This window comes from Pleurodeles waltl, chromosome 9 (genome assembly GCF_031143425.1).
Source record: "Pleurodeles waltl isolate 20211129_DDA chromosome 9, aPleWal1.hap1.20221129, whole genome shotgun sequence".
Lineage (NCBI taxonomy): Eukaryota > Metazoa > Chordata > Amphibia > Caudata > Salamandridae > Pleurodeles > Pleurodeles waltl.
The window spans coordinates 1,120,277,223-1,120,294,563 of NC_090448.1; the positions used below are offsets into that span (position 1 = coordinate 1,120,277,223).

Below are 17,341 nucleotides of genomic sequence, written 5' to 3' on the forward strand. Positions count from 1 at the left end.
GCATGCTGGTTCTTAAGAGCTGGTGGCTAATTATCAATTCTTAAAATAGCACCTGGAGGTGGTCCTTGTCCAATCTATATAAAGATCCCACAGATCCCTCTCATCTATTTACTACACTATGGGGTTGGTGCTGTGCCTTCTAGCACAGCTATTGTGTCACAATCTTTTGCCCGGCAACATTCGACTGGACCAATGACAGTTTCAGGCTTAGGATGTTGCTCTTCCACTCCAATTCCAGTCACCATTAACCAGTTTAGATCAGCTCAGTCCACGTCCCAGGCATTCCAGCACTTTCAGCTGCACTATCCCAAAATGTCACTCAGAGTGATGGAGTCAGAGCCTCTACTTAGGCCTTCTCCCAAGACGATCTAAGCATCGATACAGCCATTCACATGCAAAAATTAAGACAATTACTGGAATTCAGATTTGTACTGGTTACTGTACACGTGCCCATTTAAACCTTTAGCCATCAGATAGTTTAAATAAGAGAGTACAAAGTGTGAAAGCCGTCTTGTTTGATTCTTATTAGGCCAATTAAGCTGGCTTGGCACAAGATATTTCATGTCTCAAAATTATTAAAACTAAATGAGTAACTCAATGTGATTGCTGATTTGACATTTTCGCACTTGACATTTTATGATTCAGTTTTGATGTTTGTGGCTGCCACGTCCTTTGAGGTCCAAATTAGCAATTTATATTTATTGTTACAAGGCATGGGCCAAGCAGCAAGGTTGATGCACAGTGTGGCACCTAAGCTGCCTGGCATGCTTCCAAAGTTTGTGGTCAAATAATATGCTCCCCAAATTGCAAAAGACTAGAAACGGTGAAGGAAGTTAAGTTTCAGTATACAGGGAGTGCAGAATTATTAGGCAAATGAGTATTTTGACCACATCATCCTCTTTATGCATGTTGTCTTACTCCAAGCTGTATAGGCTCGAAAGCCTACTACCACTAAAGCATATTAGGTGATGTGCATCTCTGTGATGAGAAGGGGTGTGGTCTAATGACATCAACAACCTATATCAGGTGTGCATAATTATTAGGCAACTTCCTTTCCTTTGGCAAAATGGGTCAAAAGAAGGACTTGACAGGCTCAGAAAAGTAAAAAATAGTGAGATATCTTGCAGAGGGATGCCGCACTCTTAAAATTGCAAAGCTTCTGAAGCGTGATCATCGAACAATCAAGCGTTTCATTCAAAATAGTCAACAGGGTCGCAAGAAGCGTGTGGAAAAACCAAGGCGCAAAATAACTGCCCATGAACTGAGAAAAGTCAAGCGTGCAGCTGCCACAATGCCACTTGCCACCAGTTTGGCCATATTTCAGAGCTGCAACATCACTGGAGTGCCCAAAAGCACAAGGTGTGCAATACTCAGAGACATGGCCAAGGTAAGAAAGGCTGAAAGACGACCACCACTGAACAAGACACACAAGCTGAAACGTCAAGACTGGGCCAAGAAATATCTCAAGACTGATTTTTCTAAGGTTTTATGGACTGATGAAATGAGAGTGAGTCTTGATGGGCCAGATGGATGGGCCCGTGGCTGGATTGGTAAAGGGCAGAGAGCTCCAGTCCGACTCAGACGCCAGCAAGGTGGAGGTGGAGTACTGGTTTGGGCTGGTATCATCAAAGATGAGCTTGTGGGGCCTTTTCGGGTTGAGGATGGAGTCAAGCTCAACTCCCAGTCCTACTGCCAGTTCCTGGAAGACACCTTCTTCAAGCAGTGGTACAGGAAGAAGTCTGCATCCTTCAAGAAAAACATGATTTTCATGCAGGACAATGCTCCATCACACGCGTCCAAGTACTCCACAGCGTGGCTGGCAAGAAAGGGTATAAAAGAAGGAAATCTAATGACATGGCCTCCTTGTTCACCTGATCTGAACCCCATTGAGAACCTGTGGTCCATCATCAAATGTGAGATTTACAAGGAGGGAAAACAGTACACCTCTCTGAACAGTGTCTGGGAGGCTGTGGTTGCTGCTGCACGCAATGTTGATGGTGAACAGATCAAAACACTGACAGAATCCATGGATGGCAGGCTTTTGAGTGTCCTTGCAAAGAAAGGTGGCTATATTGGTCACTGATTTGTTTTTGTTTTGTTTTTGAATGTCAGAAATGTATATTTGTGAATGTTGAGATGTTATATTGGTTTCACTGGTAATAATAAATAATTGAAATGGGTATATATTTTTTTTTGTTAAGTTGCCTAATAATTATGCACAGTAATAGTCACCTGCACACACAGATATCCCCCTAACATAGCTAAAACTAAAAACAAACTAAAAACTACTTCCAAAAATATTCAGCTTTGATATTAATGAGTTTTTTGGGTTCATTGAGAACATGGTTGTTGTTCAATAATAAAATTAATCCTCAAAAATACAAGTTGCCTAATAATTCTGCACTCCCTGTAGATAGACTGAGGAATGTGCAACTCCTCCAAGTGGTAACAATGCCACCCTGCACTTAATAACTCACATGAAAGGTGTCACGTCTCCTTAAGAGCAACCAAATTAGAAGGGAATAAACCACAAGGGTAAAAAAAAAAAAAAAAAAAAAAAAAAACTTTGCTGCTTGTTCTTGTTGGAAAATAAGGTCGTGCAATTTGGGTGCCACACGGGGCAGTTCAGCCCTGCTGCACGGCCAGGCACTTAACTCTCCCTGACACCAGGGAAGAGAAAAGAGTTTAGCCAAGTCATCCACATGAAGGTTCAAAAGGGAATTCAATGGCAAGGAAGAAACAGGCAAACACCAGAAGCAATTCGTGACAAAAGCAACAAAAAAAGAAAAAATGGAACAAACACATTATGATGCTTCTTCCTCTTGTCACTGCCTCCTTTATATATGATTTAAATAGGAACTGACAAACTGACATCACAGGAAGACTCTAAACTCATGTTAGACTAGGAATCTCTAGTACAGTTCTCTGAAAAACCACAATCTCAGAAAGGGTTCTTCATAAGCTCAGCCACGCCTCTCTTCGGAGACTCATGGCATTGGCTTGACAGCCAAAGAAGAAGCCTCTGTTTGTCATCATTTGCACACTGCCAAACTCTGCATCTCTGGTGCCCTCCCCACTGCTCAGGTGACAGCAGTCACAGAACAGTCAGCAGGGTCCAGGCTGCGTGGACAGCTGGACAGGCAGGCTCTGAGTGCTTCATCCAGCAACATGCCGCCTGAGTGTGCAATATGCGAACAATCTTCCCCTTTCTGCCTTGGATAAGCTCTCTGCACAGATGTGATAGTATTCCCCTCTCCTGAAGCTCAGGGCATACAAGGATGTGCCTGAAAGAAACAGTACAGAAGCAATGGGTCATGAACAGAAAAGGCATCTTCCCCGAAAGGCACAGTAAGTAAATAATCTTTCCAGAGAGTCAAAAATGTAAGACGTCCTTGGAAAATCCAGGAGTGTAAGACTGATGAGGATCAACATATGGCTTTGATTTTAGTCCAATGAAACACAGAATGAATCTATCACATACATACAAGTGTGAGGCAACATTAACCAAAAGGCCACAGGATTAATCTAATGAGTAACTATGAAACAGACAAAAAAATCAGAGTCAAAATGTGACTGGCTATTTAAGGAGGAAGGAAAGAAGAAGACAGCAAAACTTTAGCAAAAAAAAAAAGGATAAGAATTTGAACTTGAGTTATTAGTATGCTCCTTTATCTTACTTTTAAAATGGTGTAGATTTTCAGAAACAAGTTATCTTCGTTTATGTAACTGATTCACATAGACAGTAATTCAAGTGTGGGTAAATAACAATGCCAATTACATTGAACTGCATTACAACAGCATCTAAGCTATTGTTTCAAGATTTTATTATTTAGCTCTGTGTAACCATTTAACTGGAGTTGATAGCCAGAGAAAAGAGTTTGTTCAATTTCTCATGCCATGCAATGCTCTAAAAAAAAATGAGAAAGATACTGAGAGCCTCTCAGAAATAATAATATGGGGCAATACATGAAAGGAAAAATATCAGTCAAAAAATAAAACACAGACAACACATGTTTCGAGGACAATCCTCTTTCTCAAGGCATAGAATTTAGGAACAGTCACAGTTAATTTTGTGTGAAAAAGTTCCAGTTTATATTTTTCGCACAGATATTATCAAAAGCACGTTATTTACCCCTTAAAGAATGATGCCTGCAGTTCAGTCTAAAATAAGACTAGTAGACGCCTAAAGTTTGATTTTCCCCCTCAGAAGAGTTATAATGAGTGAAGCTTTATTCTCAGTCTTGATTCAGCATCAGCCGATCAAACTTTTTTCACAACACTAATTGTAACTGTTTATTTTGACATTCTTTGCATGAAGAGATTAAGTAATCCTTATAAATCTTATAATAAAAAGGTATAATGAACACTAAAAGAGAATCTGGGAAGACTGGTGTTGTTCAACTTAATTGGATCTTTACACGACCACCTACAGGGTAGCATATTTGAAAAGTTATTTATAGTAGCCAAAATAGTGACCAAAGATTAAAGGCTACCCAGTGGCCCACTGTCCCACCCTTCACGTGAATCCAAATCTGTGTCTTCCTTGAGCCCAAGGATGTCCAGTAAAGTGTAGCATTCCCCTGACATCCTGATTTGGCTGCTCAGCAGCCACTGTGCATGGACCATTCGGACTGATCTAAAAAGTTACCAATCAGAATGCCTGACACACAACGTGCTTTTAGCCATTCTGATGAACCAGTTACTTGCCTTTGGTAACACCTTATCTGGTAGAACCTCAATTTAGCTACTAATTCCTTATTTTAGAATTTCCCCCAGGCATCAGACTGGTTCCGGAAAATCTTAAGTAGTACTCCTGAGTGCCCATAGGTGGCATCAAATGGCTCAAAGTCGGCATCGTACGCGCAGGATGTGACATGCATATACAGGCACCACCCCAGTGTCGGAGGGTCTGCCACTTTGCTACTTGCTTTGCTGTGCTGGCCTGCTGATTGCTGCTTCTTGCCCGGTGTGAGAAGGACTGGACCTGTTCTCTACATCCTTGAACCCAAGGTTCTCCAAGGGCTTGTTGGCTTGCCCCCTGTTCTCCTAGAATCTCAGCGACATCAAAGACAGCCTGCAACTCTCCTGGTGTTGCTGGACTCTGCCATCTGTGAGTCCTACCCTTGCCTGCGGTGCCCCCACTCAAGTCCTGGACCTCCGAAGTGGGTTCTGCAGCGGTTTTCTTAAAAAAACAGTGCATTGACCCAAATGCGTGTGAAAAAAATCGACACCATCTGCGAGGCTTGACAATAAAATAGAGGCTGTTCTGCAACAGCGGATTCACAATATGCGCACGCTCAAAGACGGCGCCTGGCATGGCTCGACGACGACACATTGTCTGCATTTCAATGGAGCCAATGACGCAGTGACCCGGCTATGTGGAAAATATCGACGCATTGTGCCCTTGACGTCAACGCTTTTGCTCCATCAAAAGTACTGCCCTGTGTGGGTTCTGTAGCCGGCCTACCTTCCAAAGCGGTTGTCCTGAACTTTGGAATTGCACCAGTCCCTCACGACCTCAAGTAACCTTTTGGCCGCTAGTGCTTAGAAGTCACTAGCGGCCAAAAGGTTACTTGAGGTTGTGAGGGACTGGTGCAATTCCACAGTTCAGGACAACTGTGTTGGAAGGTAGGCCGCCACTCGAAGTCTAGCGAGAAAGCACAAGGAAGTCAAGATAAAGATCACACTCCTCTGGTGTCTCCTGAAACTGAACTGGTCATGCAGTTGGTCATATCCCAAGACCCTCTGGCCATGGTCAAACATGCACCAAATAGCAGCCTTCAAACAGGCCTTTCTACACATTTTTGGTGCGATTCATGCTCCCTCTGGCATGCCTACAGGCCCCATGGAGCAGCAAGAGTCTCTCAATGCCAGTACCAGCTGAGGGTTCACAGTTGTTTTAGCTCCAACACGGACCCACCGAAAGAGGCACCCAATGTCCCACAGGACACCGATACTGAGGAGAAGGGTAGAGTTAGCTGCCGCCTCATTATGATAATGCATTGTACTTAGACTTGTAAAATGCCAGTGGGCTTGACATCTCTTGCGACAGATCTAGACTCTCCACTTAGGCCACCAACACAGTAAAGCATTTTGTTTGCAGAGGTGATTGGGAGGGCGTTTGAAACACTAGAATTGTAGGTGCCTACTACTGAGACTAAGTCAAATGTGTTACCTGTTGTCCTTCAATGAGGACCATATTCATTGGGGTCTGACGAAGTCAAATGTGTTACTTTTGGTCCTTCAATGAGGACCATATTCATTGGGGTCATATCTGTCCTTTACTGATGCCCTTCTGCTTATGTGGGCCAAACAGTGGTCATGGCCACCAATCAATCGACATGTGTCTAGGTGACCGACTGGATCCCGATGACCTGGGCTCCCTAACCATGTGCCATATGCTGGAGAGCCTAAATGCAGAAACATCAACAAGTAAGGTCAATCCTCCAGATAAGGAATCAAAAAGACTTGATGCTCGTGTAAGGAAAATGTTTCCTTCATCTAGTTTATCTCTTAATCAGGTACAACTATGCCCTGTGGAATATGGATACTGGAAACACTAAAGGACAGTTATGCCACATCACATTCTTTAGGGCTATTAAAGGAGCTAAATAATTTCCCCAAAAATGCAGGAAATTCAGAGGCTATTCCCAGGGTCTAGCTTACAGGCACGTTCAGCCCTTGCTACATATATTGCAACAGCTCACCCAGCCCTTTCAGGGTTCAGGCAGTGGCCCCGATAGAGACAATTCAAATAGGCAAAGACATCAGGTCTTCTTCCTCCATGGAAGTGACATCCAAGTTGCATTGGTCTGCACTCCCAGGTTTCTGCTTGGTCTGTATGTGTCCGAACACAGCATTTCCTCCTGACTTGCAGACCCATCACTTCAGAAAGCTGGGTCATAGGGATTCTTCAAAGGGGCTATGCCATGACTTTTCTTTCCTTTTAAGTGGCGCGCACTCTGCTGCCTGATGCAGGAAGTTGGCCTGCGGTTGTACAAGGGTTGCATCAAGACAGTACCAGACTTGGAGTGGAGGTAAGGATGCTGTTTTGCACTACTGCTTTGTTCTGATTTAGGGCAGAGACCTCAGGTATTTTCAGTACCTCCAGCCATTGATGCCTTTCTGAGGAAGGGCGGGCTCAAAATGCTTACTTTAGCTCACATCCTATCCCCTCCTTGAGCTTGCATGACACTTATTTCCATACACAGTCCAGCAGTCCAACTGGCAACTAGTATTCAAGTTAGGCCAGTAACTCTTTCAATTTACCATGCTTCCCTACAGCCTCACCTCTGCTCCTCTAGTGTTTGCAAAAGTGATGGCGGTGGCTGCTGACCATCTTCGAAGGTTAGGATAACACATATTCCTGTACCTCAACAACTGGCCATTTAAAGGCAGGCTCGCTTCAATCGGTTGTAGAACACTTTCGGATGGTGGAAATAGTCGGGCTTTACCATCAATGAGCTGAAGTTCCACCTGAATCTCACACAGATGACTGCACTCCTCAGGGGGAATTCTGAATATGATGGTGTTCGAGGTCTCTCCACCACTACAGCTTGTCTGGACAATCAGGACATAGTTCTGATGCTGCAGGATAAGTTCTGGGTTTCAATGACTCTGAGGCTTCTTGGTCTTTTTGCTCCATGTTTCCTCTTCATCCTGCACACCAGGTGGTCATGTGAGACCTACAATGGTCTCTTAGATCCCAGTGGGTCCTGCTTCAGGGTGGCCTCTCCAACTCTATTAAAATCATGAAGGAGACAGTGCAGGATCTGCAGTAGTAGCTGGTAGACGCTAACTTGATTTGCAGAAGAAACTTTCCCTTTCCCACACAGAGTTCATGATGGTAACAAATGAGTTGCTGTTGGAATTGTGGGCCATTTGGGAGAGGTAGATATCAGAGGCCTCTCGCCTTCAGCAGAGAGCTGGCTCCATATTAATCTTTTGGAGCTGCAGGTGGTTCATCTGGTACTGAAAGCCATTGTGCCATCAAATGAAAGCTTGTACATTTCTCACATTCACCATGACCGCCATGTGGTATTGCAATAAACAAGTTGAAGTGGGTTCTTGGATCCTGTACCAAGAGGTGCTACGTCTTTGGAAGTGGCTGGATCAGCAGGAATTATTCCTGGTCACCACTCACTTAGCAGGGTCCCCAATTACCAGAGTGGATGAAATGAGTATGAGTTGTCTTGCAGACCACTGTTGCATCTCCAATGGGGCATGCCCTGGCTATATTGGCCACTGTAGAAAACACTCAGAGTTTACTCCAAGGCACGCATTAGGAGATGCATTGCAATCTGAATGAATGGATGGATGGACTCCTGTATGCATTTCTACTAACTCTCATGCCTCAAGATCTAAGGATGATGAAGACAGACCAGACTCACGTAATTCTCATTGCCTCAAACTGGACCAGGAGAGCGCCTGAGTTTATGTCCTTCAGTTAGGTTTCCACTCCTGTCCTTGACCTCCGGTTTCAGCAACAGGGCAGGGTCCTGAATCTGAATCTCCACAACCTTGTATTGATATTGTGCTGCAGCAACTAAATACATTAGACTTCACAACTGATGTGGTTCATGTCATCCTTGAGGCCAACTCCCTTCCACAAAGTCAAACAACGCTGGGAGCTGGGAAACATTTGTCACTGGGTGTGGTGTCCAAAACACCAAGCCCTTACAATCCAAACTTTCCAATATTATTTTGTCTGCTATTCTATTAGGACAGAAAGACCTTGTAGTGGGCAGAGGGAAGAGCAATGTATCAGTGCTTCTGGCCTTCCTGCACAGCCTGACCAAATTTCTTTGTTTACGTCATCACCTGGGAAGCATTTTATTGAAAGGATTGAAGCCCAAACCTGTTTGTTATAACTCAGTGGGACCAGAGCTTGGTCTTAACATTACTCATCTGCAAGGCTTTCAAGCTGATGCACAGCTATTCTTTTAAGTGTCTTGATGCTCAAAACCATCTTCCTCATTGCGAGTACATCAGCATTTCACGAGTTAGCTGTTAGCTGTAAGCACTTTAGTTAAAACTGCCTTACACCTCCTTCTTTCTGGACAAAATGGTATTTAGGACCAGGGTAGCCTTCTTGTTGAAAGTTGTGGCTCCCTTCCATGTTGACCAATCAATTACTCTGCCAGCATTTTTTTGTCTTGCCTCACCTTTCAAATGAGGAAGAGCGGCTCTACTGACCTGACACTAAGAGAGCTCTGAGATTTTACAGTGACCACACAAAGGACCTTAGCATGGATGATCAACTCTTTGTGGGTTGCTCTGGAGATAAGAAAAGGAAGGCAGTACAAAAGCTCACCCTGTGAAGGTGGATAGCCCTCTCCATTAAAATGCGTTACGCATTGGCTAAGAACCAACACCAAGGGGGAGTGCTTGCTCATTCACCAGAGCTAGGACCACTATGATGGCTTTGCTACAAAGGGTGGCTGTTTTGGACATCTGCCAAGCTGCATCATACATATGTTCATGAAACCCTGCTGCTTTGATAGCCTGGTCTTTCGGGAAGACTGCTTTGTCTGTTTGATTCTGAAGTACTTTTCAGTCTGAGTCCTTCCCCTGACTCTCCACCTTTGGAAGATACTGCTATGCTATCTATTTTAAAGATGAGGAATTAGCGGTTAATATCCATCAGAAGAACAAATTACTTACCTTTCGTAATGCTCTTTCTGGCATATATTCTATTTAACAGCAGATTTCTCACTTCCTCACAACTCTCTGTTTTGTGGATTGGCCTCTTTAAAATCTAAAAAAGTCGCATGTTAGAAATTTAACACTATCTTAGGCAATTTGTTTTATGCTTTGTGTCTCGAAGAGTGGAATGAGAAAGATAAGTGACAACTGATTTTATAGTGCAGGGGTAGCGCTTATATGTGGCTCTGCTCCATCGCTTCCAAGGCATATAGAGAGATCAGAGTCACATGGCACCACATACTGGTGCATGGAAGTATTGCTGGAAGAAATCTCTAGATCCAGTCAGGCACGTAGGGTTATTCTAAAGCGGAGGAATCTGTAGTTAGACAGAGTATCCATCAGAGAGGGCATTAGCAAAGGTAAATAACTTGTTCTTCTAAAACATTGATCTTTTATGGTTAGGTGGAAGCCATTGACATGATGATCACTTCATAGTGGAGTGAATGTGAGTTGAAAGGAATTCCTGTAGCCTCTGGGAAGGAAGGCAAGGGGTGATGCAGCAAAGGTGGGCATGTCACAAAATTCAAAGGGAGTTCTGAATGAGAGCCAGCGTTAAGGGCCCATGTACGAACAGATTAGCATGTTAATCATCAACAGATGAAATTCTAAAATTTCCTACGATTTTTAAAAATCTTTTTTCTAACTTTTATTTCAGTTTAATATATAACTGTAATTGTCATTTGTTAAAATAAATATGTTCTAAACATAAATTTGAATAGTTAAGAAATAAGTTAAATGGAAAGTACATTTTGATGTTGACTATAAAAATTCTATATTGCTATCTATGGAACAACATTACAGTCCGTTAAACCCAATCAAGTTAGCTTCCTTGACTAGCGCTCTGAACAGTATCACTTTTAGGTAATCCCTAATCTAGTACTTAAGGATAATGAGGCATAGAGATGCAAAGTGATTTGATCAGGAATGCAGAATTTAGTCAAGTGAGAAAATTGGGATTTGAGCATAGTTTTCACCCACACAGTTTACAGCTCAGCCACGTTATTTCTTCTTGTGTCTAGGTTTACGTGAAATGCTATGAGCATATTTATTTTTCAAGCGCTATACTAATGGCACTATATGAGGATTATTTCTAGGACCAAGTTAGGTAAGCCTAGCTTTACTTGAAAATAAAAACAAAATGAGAACAAAAAAAGGTTTTCTGAAAAAGCTACGTCCTGAAAACTTCATGTATTTAAAGGCATTTTTGTTATTCTCCATAGTTCCAGGTTAAATATCATAGAGCGGATTTTCCATATGTTAATACCAATGGTCTTCAAAACCAAAATAAAACAATTTCACAAGGCAGTGACTAGAGAAGATGAGAAAAGGAGACTTGAGGTATGGTGTTGGGCAGCAGTTAACTTAGGCCCTGTGGTGAGACAGCAAAGTATAAATTTGGACTGCTGAGAGAGATAAAAGAAAGACAGCGTTAGAAGTTGGAGCAGAGGTGGAAACAGGGCGATGAAGCTGGATGTTTAGAGGAGCGAAGGCTTCAGAGTCAGAGAATGGGGAATCTGGAGAGGGGTGGATGAAGTGGATTAGAAGCACACAAAGAACAGAGGTGTGGTGGCAATTAAATATTTTAAATTAGAAAAATTGCTTTCTCATACTCCACATTTAATATTAGTTACTCTAGTTGTTGTCCAAATATTGCATTTGGGGTGGTATCTGTTTTTTGAAAACAGTTTTTATCGGGATTTTCATATACAAACAGAGATAGTATTGCATGTCTTTCATGGCATTAAGGCATACAGTGCCGAGCAACAGAGCTTGCAGCTACTTAATGATGACAAACATGCAAGGCAATCCGTTTGGTAATACAACCATCAGGACAGTTCAATATCGGTGGAAAACTGTGTGTGTTAAGCAGGTACTAGACTATGAATCAGTCTGGCTGAGGGGGTACACCTGAACTAGGGAAGGGAAAGTAGCAATACAGACTGTGGGGGTGGGGGCAGGAGTATTGTGTACGGAGGATGGTAGGGTTAAACTGGACCAGGGATGTGGTGGTATCTGATACTCCCTAATGCGCTTATGCTTGAGAGATAATTGTCAGAAACAAGACCACCAATATTTCCAGTATAAGGTCGAACTGATGTAAGAGTAACATGATGATAAGGGACGTAAAAAGACTAAGGTTTCTATATATGAGATTTCTTCTGAAATAAAGCTGAAAGATCTGAAAGGCATAAAAATAATATGACACTAAAAGCAGAAAAATGGGCGGCATGGTCTCTGATGAACGGTTACCACATAACAAAGGAAATCATTCAGCGCCTAAAGCTAGGACTAGCTGAGAGCACAACTGTGGCAACTTGGTAAGATAAAATTGCAACTTGCCAGTAAGAATGGACAATTATACGCTGTACAGAGCAGACCTTGATATGATATGCTGTTTGTGATGGGAGCTAATGAACGGAAAGAGAGTCCTGAAATGCACTGGTGAAATGGGGATATTTTAAATAAGCCCCAAATTATATATTTAGAATAAAATGGTATGTTTCGGCAAATGATTGCTATAAAAATTGACTAAATCATTGAAAAGATTCCTTTAATGCAATGAACCTTTTAAAGACAACATACGTTCGTGCTGGGGAGGATCCCAAGCAGAGAGATACCACCACGAACAAACCAATTGTGTAGAAGGTATCAGTGTCTACACAGGGTGCAGTGTGTGACTAGCTTTGCGTGGGTCTCTGCACTTAACAACCCCCCCTGTAGAGTGGCGCTCTGCCATTCCTCCTATAACCAGGGCTGCAACAAACAAACATCACCCAGCCCCTACTCTGAAACACCACCGCCAGGTCACGGGGTCTTTAGCGGGAGCCGTGGATGCTGAGCTATAAAACGCAGCCATCTGACCTTGAGAGAAGAAGTAATGGCCCTAGTCCAGCTATAGCATGGGTACTCGCAAACATTTTCCCAGGGGCCAAAAAGTTTGGTCTGTGATGTGCCCGAGGGCCGCATCAATGCCAGCGGAATGGTGGTCGGGCGAGGGGGGTGGGAGGACTGGCGGTTAACTAGTGCTAGGCGAAGCGAAGGATATACATCTAGTGGCTGAATTGAGCAATATGAAACCAGAAAACCTGGGATTAATCTCGGCATCCCCACTGTTACAAATTGTGTGATCCTGGGCAATTGCTTAATTTTAGGTTCGGGGTCTGCATCGTACAAATCTGCTCCTGTGTTTGATTTAATACACTATAATGCTGTTCATCTATAATAGGAACCCAGATCACTCAAAAAGTGCACATGACAGCTGACTTGCTTGTTTAGTTTACTATTGGCATATTTGTCAGGGTAGAGGTGACAATGTACGTTTCTAAATTCTTGGTTGAAAACTTCTCATTGTACTGATTTAATAAATTATACTTAGGTGAAATGGACTGCATGTTAACTTAATACGCTTCTTGAATTTTGAAGTGACTTACAGTATATGTTTACACTTTTGCCGCAAGTTTGCCTTTAAAAGTGAACTTGCTTCTAAAGTGAAGCTCAGGACTCCCTGGTTACTTACTTTCCTTAACACCAGTTAACCTTGAAATAAACGATTGCCTCTCTATTTACGATCGAGTGAACAGCAACCCTGTACTCCTCTAGCCCAGGGCCGTACTTTGAGTATCCATGAGCTAGAGAAACTGGAACATTACTGCAGCCGTTGTACCTTGGTGGTCTAGGTGCTTAAGTAAACCAGGTGGACAAGGTGGTAGCTGGAGAACTGCTTTGCTGGTGCGCATTCGGAAGTAAACAGGTGATAGCTGGAGAACTCCTTTGCTGGTGCGCACCCCGAAGTAAACAGGCGACAGCTGGAGAACTCCACTCACTGGTTCACGGGTCCCCTCAGTCAGGTGTCCATTGGCAGTCAGGAGTGGGGGTCCTGTCCCAGGCCCCTCGGCATCCTGCTGGTTAGCTTATCTTTGGTCCTGGAGATCAGGTCACAACATTGCTTCCTTAGTTCAGGGATGGGTCTCTGTATGGCCCCCAAGGAGTTTACTTTCTCCTGTATTTCTTGCCAAATTGGATTTTTCTGAGCCTCAGGAACACAAAAGGAGGCCTTACCAAACAGCTGGTCCATTTTCGCCATGCATTCCACAGTGAGGACCTCAAGCTCCCTCTCAGAAAACATTAGTTTTCTTTTCCTGCTGCCTCCAGCTTCTCTGTTCGCTTCTGCAGCCATGATATGGTGTACTTTGGCTCCACTGTGTGCAGTAATATATCTGGGCCACTCCTTGCTTTAAGTAGATGTGTCAGGCCTCTAGGGGGTGGCTATGCTCTGTAATTCACTTCCATCTGGGCTGTGACATCATCAAACAGCTTTCAGGTGCAATTTGGCCTTCAGTTCTAAAATTGCGATTGAACAATTTTGCGATTTCTTAAATACAGTTTCCTAATTGTTATTTCTGTCCTGTGGAAATCACTATTAGGAAATCGCTAACTTCGCACATACAAATTTGCGACTTGCAGTTAGCATGGAGTCACTATTCGTGAGTCACAAATTTAGAATTTCGTACATCTGGGCTTTATTGTCCTTCCCCCAGCATAAAAACGAAATCTTATTGTTCCCAAAACAGGCCTGCAATGAGCTAGAAATATCATAGCTAGAACAAAGGAATGTCTAACAGAAAAGGCCACATTGAAAGATTCACTCACACTTTTGAACATATGACCAATGATAGTGGTAAGTGGAGTGAGTAAACCTTTAGGGGCAGGAGAGTGGAGGTGGAAAGTAGGTCTGTAGTTTCTAGAAAATGCCTTCATCAGATGGCTTAATACAATGCTGCAACTTGTGCATTTATATTTGAGCGAAGGACTGTATTTGATGAAGTGAATACTCACTGGCGGGTGAATTTATGGAATATCTCATGTTGGAAAATAAGTGAAACCGAAGTGCAACTGCGCCAACCATATATGCAAGCAAGTTTCCTGAAACAGAATAGAATATCCAACATTTGCCATTTGGTAGGACGTTTTTGCCAACTCTCAAAGCAGCTCTGAAAAAACACAGAAAATAAGTACATTGAAAAGGTATGCAGCGGGTGTACAGAACGTCTATATCATTTTTCCACATTTCTTCTCTGTTCCTCATCAGGGCGAGTCAGATTTCATGGAGATCAGAGAATGCGCACTAGGATCTAACTCTACTCGCGCTCAGCAAGGCGTCAGCTGCTATAAGGCCTCAGGCATGCGTGGGCAGAGGGTGATCACACGAGGGGAATGGAAAGCGCTGTGCTGCAAGGCTTTGAGGGGCCCATCGATTGGTGGGGTGGGGGGGTCTCACCATCCACTGCCAGTAGACTGGTTCAAGGTCCTTCCAATCCAAGTAGGCTTCGAGGCGACTGTTCTCCGATTCGATGGACTGCAGTAACTGAAACCAAACATAAAACACAAATGCCATTATTTTTCAACGACTGGCACATTCAGCTGGCAGCAGTCCTTATCAGCACTATAGTTCACATTTTGGATTCGGGTACAGGAGTGTTCAGTCTCACTGATAGCTATTGAGTGAGTTTGTTTGCCCGCATGAAGAGTGCTTAGCATTGCAGTTAAGGGATAGTGAATTAATTAGTGGTATAGTTATGTCAAATGTGATTTTGTTCTAAATGTGATTTTACAATGATACTTAATGTGCAACAAGGGTGATTTTGCAGCTAGCCTATAATCACTTTGTGGTCCCAAACGTTTCCACTCATTTTGTTGTTGCACTAAGGGAGATTTAGAACCTTTGGTACTGTCAGTCAAAATGTGATGTTATGCTGATGCACACATTTTACACTAAAAGTGGGATCTTGCCACAACATTTGCCCTCTTTATTAAGTGATTCTGCATACCCTCCGGTGTTGGACCAAATGTGATTTTGTACATATATTTGTGTTTGCAGTTAAATGTTTTATCACCCTCCTCCTATGATGAATAAAGGTGATTTTGCATATAACCATACTTTTGGACTTAAGTGTCACTAATATTGCAATAAGGGTGATTTTGCAGATAAGCATACCTTTGGACCCAAGTGTAAATCTGCAGATAAATGTGAGTCTGGTTCCAAAAAGATTTGCACACTCATGCTGATGCTGCATCAAGGGTGATTTTACACTTCGCCATGATGTGTCAACCAAATTTGATGCTATACTAAAGCACACCTTTTACATCTCATGTTACATTTTAGTCCCTTATTTTCTCTCTGCACTGAGTGATCTGGCACCTAAATGTGATTCAGCCCAAATACTGACCTTGCACAAAGTGTATTTTTGTATCTGATTTTGTTAGTGTGCCCAAGCATGTTTGGTCAAAACGTGTTTTACAATTACATGTGCCTTGTGCTCCTAAAAGTCTTTTCATGCTCTTGCTGATTAAGTACTGAGTGATTTTGGAGGTGAATGTGTTTATCCTCCTAGTGTGTGCTCCTAAAAGTGCTTGCAGACTCTTGCTGATGCTGCACCAAGGGTATCTCTTCATCTAAATGTGGTTTTGCTCCTGAATGTAATATCACAATTCTGCTTACTTCGTAATAATGGAGCCTTTATACCTAACAGTAATTTTGCGCATTGCATTTAAATGGGATTTCACACTCATGCTCGTGCTACATCAAGAGTGATTTTGCACCCCAGCGTGCTCTTAACCAGATGTGATGTTATACTGATGCACATCTTTTATACCTACTGTGACATTGTACCACTGTATTTTCCATCTGTACTGAATAACACCCGAACTTTGCACATAGCATCTGTCCTCAAATGATTATGGTTGTCAACATGAATAGCCTATACACCTTTCCCCATGATCTTATTATAGCCACCAAACCTAAAATGTAAACAGGTTTGTATCAGACGAGTCTGTAGCATGGCCCTAGTAACACCTAGTAAATTCCCTTGTTCTATCCATGTTACACACTGAGTTGCAGTTTGACTGGGGTCACTCTTCAATAAAGCTGAAAAACCTGGAGACACCATCAGTATTGGCATGGTCTGTCCAGGGCTGTGTTCCACCATAAAGTCCAGTCACTGTAGGGAAATACACCACCCCAACAGTTTTGGTTTCTCACGCCTCATTTGCTTTAGCCATCTGAGGGTCCTGTGGTCTGCCTGAACTCAGACGTGAATCCTAAACAAGAATGGTGTAAGCTTCTTCAGTGACTAGACCACAGCAAATACTTCTCTCTCAATAGCAGTCCACCTCTGATCCCTGGGAAGTACCCTGTGAGAGATGCATGCACCAGGTTGAATCTGGCCCTTCTCATTTAGCTATGATGAGACTGCCCCATGCCATGGCTGAGGCATCTGTTTAGACAATAGACTCCTGGGAAGTTCTGGGGCTTTCAGCGCAGGGGCTGTGCACATGGCCCATTTTAGTGGATCAAAAGCTTTCTGATAGGCTTCCGTCCAGACCACCTTCCTGGGCTCGTTCCTGGAAGCCCGCTAAGTCAAGGGACAAACAGTGGAACCATACACCTTAACAAACCTTTTGCAGTACCTAGTGAGGCCCAGGAAGCCCCTCACTTCTGTTTGAGTTTTTGGGGGGGTCTCAGGCCTGGGAAGTCTCTGTTTGGTCTGGATGCGCTACAACCTACCTCTGCCCACCTGGTGTCCTAAGTACACCACAGACCCCCGCCCTATCTGGCACTTACTGGCTGTGATAGTCA

The 17,341-nt window shown here is 43.2% G+C and overlaps 1 protein-coding gene across 1 annotated transcript in view; it reads right to left on the reverse strand.

Moving 5' to 3' along the window:
- TEDC1 (tubulin epsilon and delta complex 1) overlaps positions 1 to 17,341 on the reverse strand; it is a 425,884-nt gene that overhangs the window by 134,077 nt on the left and 274,466 nt on the right. The window contains exon 6 of the mRNA XM_069208844.1: positions 14,984 to 15,070. Coding sequence (XP_069064945.1) covers positions 14,984 to 15,070 — 87 coding nt within the window. The remainder of the gene's footprint in view (positions 1 to 14,983; positions 15,071 to 17,341) is intronic.